Source organism: Brachyhypopomus gauderio, unplaced genomic scaffold (genome assembly GCF_052324685.1).
Source record: "Brachyhypopomus gauderio isolate BG-103 unplaced genomic scaffold, BGAUD_0.2 sc149, whole genome shotgun sequence".
Lineage (NCBI taxonomy): Eukaryota > Metazoa > Chordata > Actinopteri > Gymnotiformes > Hypopomidae > Brachyhypopomus > Brachyhypopomus gauderio.
Window position 1 is genome coordinate 369,150 of NW_027506970.1, and position 6,898 is coordinate 376,047.

General features: G+C 39.2%; 1 protein-coding gene and 1 long non-coding RNA gene across 3 annotated transcripts; both read right to left on the reverse strand.

Moving 5' to 3' along the window:
* Window positions 1-519: 519 nt before the first annotated feature.
* On the reverse strand, window positions 520-3,725 carry LOC143500429 (G2/M phase-specific E3 ubiquitin-protein ligase-like). Its single transcript, XM_076994547.1, has 8 exons — window positions 3,666-3,725; window positions 3,079-3,273; window positions 2,888-2,974; window positions 2,542-2,795; window positions 1,587-1,712; window positions 1,218-1,358; window positions 904-1,015; window positions 520-737 (listed from the first exon to the last, which is right to left on the reverse strand). Exons 2-8 carry the CDS (start codon window positions 3,176-3,178, stop codon window positions 520-522), a joined length of 1,038 nt encoding a protein of 345 aa, XP_076850662.1. The 5' UTR covers window positions 3,179-3,273; window positions 3,666-3,725.
* Window positions 3,726-3,748: 23 nt separating this feature from the next.
* LOC143500426 (uncharacterized) lies at window positions 3,749-6,338 on the reverse strand. 2 transcript variants are annotated; one of them, XR_013126795.1, is made up of 4 exons: window positions 6,026-6,338; window positions 4,397-4,609; window positions 3,915-4,153; window positions 3,749-3,766 (listed from the first exon to the last, which is right to left on the reverse strand). It is a non-coding gene; the product is annotated as an uncharacterized LOC143500426 (long non-coding RNA). The 2 variants fall into 2 exon arrangements; XR_013126794.1 differs by lacking the exon at window positions 6,026-6,338 and having other exon boundaries at window positions 4,397-4,707.
* Between the last annotated feature and the right edge of the window lie 560 nt (window positions 6,339-6,898).

Sequence of the window (6,898 nt, forward strand, 5' to 3'; positions counted from 1 at the left end):
CATCCACATACCACCCCCCCTTTTTTAGGAACAGAAATAAAAGTAATTAGAGGGGATTGCACTACCCTGAATCTGCTGCAGGATAGGCCTACAGTTGGATTCAGTACAACACCTGGAAAGATAACACTGCTCAACTGCTAACATTCTACATGTCAATCGGTGTTGAGTACAGAGCGACTCTGCTCACCTAGGTGATGATGGCAGGATGTAGTAAAATTGTTTAGTGCGCTCAGTCACTAAACTGCAGTGTGAAATGAAAAGTAACTGGACTAAATACAGTATACAATGTCACAAATAACTGTGGTTTGAACTTCAGACTTGTGTCCAATCTTATTCAAAAAGACTGGTGTGGCTGCAGGTTTGAAACAACGTGCAGCACACTGGGTTTCATGTATAATCAATAAGTCACTCTTCAAACAACTGATTACCTGAGCTTGTGACTGGCTGGAATGAAAATCTGCAGTCACACTGGCCTTTTGCAGACAAGATTGGACAACCCTGATCTAAGGGAAAGTTGTGTTAAACTAGTCCAAATCCAGTGTGTGTGCTATTTATGGAAGCCATAAAGGCAGCCTCAAAGTCTGTGTAGGACTTAAAATGAACTGGCAGCTTCAAAGTTTCAAAGCATGTGGTGGATGTAGGAAAGGATCCTCTGGACAGCTCCACTTTGAGTTCACATGGCAGCACCTCCCACCCCACCCAGAACTTTAGCAGCTCGGCCAGTTTCCTTGGTGAAGCTAAAAGTCAACGAACACAGAATATTAGAATAAGGATTTTTTCATCAGAAACAACTGTACTGCAAACATTCCATTCCATTGTTTGCATACATATGTATGCATTTTCTGTAAAACTGCATACTGTACCTGTGATAAGGACAACAGAGTAGTATTAACACAACCGTACCTGTTTCTATGAACAGGCGCAGAAAACCAGTAATGCGACATGTGGTCTCAACATCAAATTCATCATCATCATCACTGTCCTCAACAGGCCAAATTATTTTGTCAAGGAGCATCTGAGGGGTGAAAACATTCAACAATGTTAATTAGTTGCATAAATGCACATTTACATAGATCACGGGACATATAGATTTGCATATTTTTACACAGGAAATTCTCCCAGTTGGTTACAAAACATACCGATTACAAGGTTTACAGATGACGAAAAATACTCGTGTGAACACAATCATGATATAAAACTGAGGAAAAATAAATCACCTGGGGAGTGTAGAGCGTTTCACCTGTTCTGGGGAAAACCAGCGAGACAACGTCGGGTCTAGATATCAGGAAGGGCCATACCATCACATCTTTCAGACCCTTCCTTAGCTGCTTTATTTGACGCTTGGTCCTTCCAATGACCTAAATGATATAGCCAACACAAATGAGAACTTTCTACCAGGAGAGGCACGGATAGAAATTGTCAAATTTAACTGTGTTAAATCATGTTTAAAATGCTCAGTTTTTTAAAGTGATTTGGTGACAATTTGGTGTTTATATGTAATAGCTTGCCAATTTCCACCTCTCAACACTGAACATAAAAACAGTAATTTCACTGAAAAAAATATGTCTCTAGTAGCGTGAACTTACAGCATGGACCAATAGTTTGTTCTGTAGCCATCTCCTATTTGTTTTTGTGACTGCTGGAAGATCCCACGACATGGATAGATCTGAGACAGTGTCCTGTTGCTCCTGAGTAAGTTCTTCAGTTTCAAGCTAAAATTTAGATTATTATATAAAAGTTATTACACTAAGACACAATTAAAAAAAGTACATGACAATTTTCAGAAATATTGGATATGCTTATGTGCTGTCTTCACTTATGGGCCTGATTCTCCCAAAGAACATAAGACAGTTAAAAATAACTACACTTATTTAACTGAATCACCTCTACATGACCAAACCACGTATTGTGTATTTCCAAGGACTGTCTAACAGTACTGTATTTTACTATAGATTAAAATGTAACATCACACACACACACCCTTTGAACACAGTTCTTAAATAGCATTACACTTAGGCATATATCTTGTGAACAAGCCCAGTAATCTATCCTACAAAATGTTTAAGAACAAATTAATAACGGCATTGATGATTATTATAGATATTAATAAAGTAAAACAAAGTGATTACTAATCAGCACAGAGCTCTTTCATTAACCCTTCTTCATTCTGAAGTTGTGCACCATAGGCATGCCACTGACCCAAGGAAATACTAAGTGTAAATAGCACCCAATATGTGTCATATTTTGAATCCATAAAAATGCACTATGAAATGCAGAAACCAAAACCAAAAACCTTTACGCTTAACCCTTGTATGGTGTTCATTTTGTATCAAATGAAAAAAATACACTTAATTATTTTTAAATCTCAGACTCATTGGCCTTGGCTAATTTTCTATGAAGAACATGTTGTATATCAAAACGCATTTTCAATGAACAAAATGTGAATGTGAACTCAGTGTTTGCGGGTCCACCAAACCCACAAACACTGAGTAACAAAAATATCAGCACCACACAAGGGTTAAAACAGGCAATTTCATGTACCATTTCTATTATGCTCCTGATGTGCAAATCGGGACAGTCTTCTGTGACAATTGTTGCCATTTCTGGGTCTCCATTGAACAACACATGGATTATAGCTGGACTTAATCCTGTCACACATGGGCCATCATGCAAGAAGGAATGACCCAACATCCTTCCAGCAACCTGGAAGAGATTGCTCTCAATAAGGGACTCTGATGTGGCTGGAACGAGGTGGTCAGGCTGACCCTCAAATAACAGCGTTCGACCTGTGCCACCTGTCAGTAATACAAAACAGGCCATTACAGTGGTATAAGTAACTTACTGACTCTCATTTACACATGCTATAATATATGCTTTATACACACACCGAGATTTAGACTGAATCCAAACTGAAGTTTGGATATTATTGTTGTCAGAAAGTACCGCACCACTCCTTGTCCAACAGCAGCATCCCCTGTCATAAAACAAAATATTTATTCAATAATTGAAATAAAAGTAGTGTCTAACAGATTTTTGTCTGTAGCTGTCATTTAAATTTTAACTCACTATATTACTAACCATCAAGGGCACATTGAAGAGGACATGCCCATTCACGTTGCTCTTTATAGAATGACAGAAGTGCACGCTCTCTGTCTTCCTCAGTGTCCCTTATATCCATCTTCAGTTTAAGTGGCCTTCCAGATGCATGTTCCCCAAGTAAGCTCTCCTTGAAAACTTTGGAGGCTTGAACTGGATTTTCAATAAGTCCCCATTCTACACACACAAAAAATATGTGCACAACACAAGATCCATAAATGTTATACCATTTTGAAAATCATTACAAACAAATCAAAACTATATGGCTACTCTGCTGTGTGAATACAAACCACGATCTGCTGCTCTGTGCTCAAACTCTTCACTGTCAGCCACAACTACTGCACTTGCAACCGATGTCCCTGCTGACTCCGGCCTTACTTGGATACGGTCACTGACCGCGTCTGGTTCCCTAACATTAGCCTCACCCTGATTTTCCTCTCCATCCCTATCTGATTCCTGAATGGATGTCCTTAAAGTAACAAAATAAGATTTACTTATCATACTCACTAGAATGTACAACAAGCCAAAATACAAATCCAAGCACAGAAATTGGTTGTGTAGCTACATACCCTTTACAGTTCTCCCTGTGCAGTTTCATTTCAGAGAAAAGAACACCCCTCTGACAAGTGAGGCAGGAGATGACTGGACCAGGGGCACGACGAGCACCTTCCTAATAATGTAGTGGAAAGATTCATAAAATAGCATTTTAATTAATTACCGCTATAACTGATGATTTTATAGAATATAACAATAAAGAACAACATTAATGTGTAAGAAGTATAAACTTTTTTTTCACAATGTGTAAAAGTATAGCTTACAGATTCAAAAGGCAGGTCTTGTTGAAGTGGGCGTATGTAGATTGTAGCCTGTCCAATCATTGTAGCTGGATCTTTCAGATAGACAAGTGTGTATCCAGAGTTGGGACAAGGGAGTAATGCCAGACTTCGACTGCGAGTAGATCCAGCAACTTTGAGAAGCTCAAAACCACCCCCTTCACGAAGTTTTGGATATACTTCCATCAGTCTGTTCGTTACTACCATAGGATCTGCATAATTTCCTGATTACATAAAAAAATATATACACATACATATATACACACACACACACACACACACACACACACACACACACACACACACACACACATTAATTTCAGAGTTAGAGTTATGCACACATTAATATTGTGAGCCAAACTGCATTGTGACTGGCACAGAAACAGAACTTTACAGTTCTTTCAAGCACAATTACTGAAACACAAATGAACAAAAGCAAATTACAACTCATAAATGATCAAACTAACCTGAAAATGATACTTTTTTTTCTCCAAGTCCTGAGGCTGCAAGGTCTGCCTTCTCCTGTACACTTGGAACTGTATCAGCCTTGTGACCATGCAAGCAACAGAAGGTGTGTGTGTAGTAATTGCATCGAATTGCAGGGCTCTGCAATTGACGTCTAGCATACCTTCTAGGTGTAATGTTATTGCTGTATGGAGCAAAGAGCCTTGCCACCTCGGCTGCATATAGAGAGAAACAAAAATGTCACAACAAAAATGAGAACCACCGACTGAAAACAAAGGATTAACTATATGCTGTCTAGTAGAATGGCGACAAAGCTTAAGTTCCTTATTCTCATGCTACTCTAAATGATTCTAAAATGTATCAGAAAATAAAGTGTAAAAAAAATTAAGTAAATAGTGCTCCCCTTAACATGAGAACCCAGACCCAGTTCTGAATGTTTATTCAAAATAACAATCATTTAACTTATCTAAGCAGCTCATTGATGTTTTTTTTTTGTTGTGATTACACAGTCACATGATTTCTGTAAATACTTTAAGGTTCAACTCACACTACAACACGTCATGACAAGTAACTATATTACTTGTATTTTATTGTTGGGTTCTAGAACTTTTTTAGAATATTTTAATTGATTGAATTTGTTGGAACAGACCTTTTAAAAGCAAAAAAACATATAAAATGAGCTTTATTTTCCTTAAGAAATAACACTTATAGTCCAGCAGCACTACTGTGTTCGATCCACTCACTGTACCAGTACACACACCTCATACACCACCACCACCATAATATGACACACACTAACACTAGGGTGACCAAACGTCCGTATTTCCCGGGACATGTCCGTATTTCACGTCCTGTCCCGGGCGTCCCGGGATATTTTTTAAAACTGTGGAAATGTCCTGGTTTTTAAATTACGTTAATCGGGCCATTAATTCTACAGGCACTAGGACCCTGAGCACGGCGCTGTATGACACGGAATCCCTGAGCCTCATCAGTTGAGCCTCACCATACTCAACTGGCGGAGAACCAACAACTTACGCTCGCCACCCCCCCCCCCCCCCCCCCCTCCCTCGCTCGACAACCTACGTTCGCCAAACCCCCCCCCCCCCCCCCCCCCCCCCCCGCTCGACAACCTACGTTCGCCACCCCACCCCACCCCACCCCCCCCGTGTCCTGATTTGCCCAAACAAAAATATGGTCACCCTAACTAACACCTCACACACCACCACCAACAATACACTAACACCACATACACCACCACAATACAACACACACTAACACCTCATACACCACCACAATAAAACACACACTAACACCTCATACACCACCACTATGCCAGTGCAGTCACTGCAGTGATAACAATAATGACCCACCACCCAAATAATATTATCCATCCTGCTGAACTAGCCCAGTTGCTGAAGCAAATATCAGTGTCTGTGAAAGATGCAGCTAACTTGATTGTTAACGTTGTACAGTTTGCCCATATTTAACACCCCAGTACTAGACACGCAAGTCCAGTATCTAAAATACCTCTAACTAGACTATCTAACTGGTATACTAATAACTGAAGCGGCATGTTGGTGTGTTAAGCTGGTTAATGTTAGGCCCAATCTGTCCTACACCCAACTACAGACCTTGGACAGGTTGTCTGTGTGATGAAGTGGAGGTTGAAGGCTGCTCCTGGGTGTTAAGAGCTTCAGGAGTGTTCCTTAACGCTTCTTCAATCAAACCTGCAGCTTCTCTTAACAGCTCAGGGCAGCTTCTCGACATTTTTATCTCGAAACAGTGAACACCGGTATCAGAAAAAGGTTAAGGCGCGTTAGAGCTGCTCTCGAACATCTGTCATCGCTCTATCATGACTTACTGTGCAATCTAACCAATCAGCCTGCATCGATCGGAGTTAGGCCCGCCCACTGAGTTTGATGGCTGATGTTGACAGATTTAATTATTTCATGGTTCGACGACGCGCTTGAAATAATGAAATAAATAATGAAATAATTAATTAAATTATTTAAGTTAAACAATTAATGAAATACAAATATCACAATCAACTAACGATGAATTTAATTACATAAAATTATTTATGCTTCCTTTCCATATTTAAATAATTTAATTAATTAAATCTCATTTTAAATATTTATTTAACGTTTTAAACAATTATTTCTTTGTTCATTTATTTATATAATATTGTCATAAATAACCCTCCATACATAAACAGACACAAGGCAAGCTAAACTAAATGATACTAACAATTACACACGTATTTAATAATTGTACAACCTAACCATCATAAAACTATCTTTTAACTGAGCCGCGCTGGGGCCTCATGGGTAATTTGCCTCGGTCCAATGGGGCATTCCCCACTTACCCATGCGCCCCCGTGGCTGCGCTATTCATCTGTATTACGTTACGATAATGTACAATTATTTTAAATATGTCTGTAATTATGTGTGCCATTTAGTTTACCTTGCCCTGTGTCTGTTTATGTTACTGAAATGTTTTATTTT

Coding starts and splice junctions, on each gene's coding strand:
- LOC143500429 (XM_076994547.1), bottom strand. CDS start 3,178: ATGGATATAAGGGACACTGAGGAAGACAGAGAGCGTGCACTTCTGTCA. Junction 2,975..3,078: donor TCTTCAATGTGCCCTTGATG/GTTAGTAATATA, acceptor GTTTTATGACAG/GGGATGCTGCTGTTGGACAA. Junction 1,713..2,541: donor TCAGGAGCATAATAGAAATG/GTACATGAAATT, acceptor TCTAAATTTTAG/CTTGAAACTGAAGAACTTAC.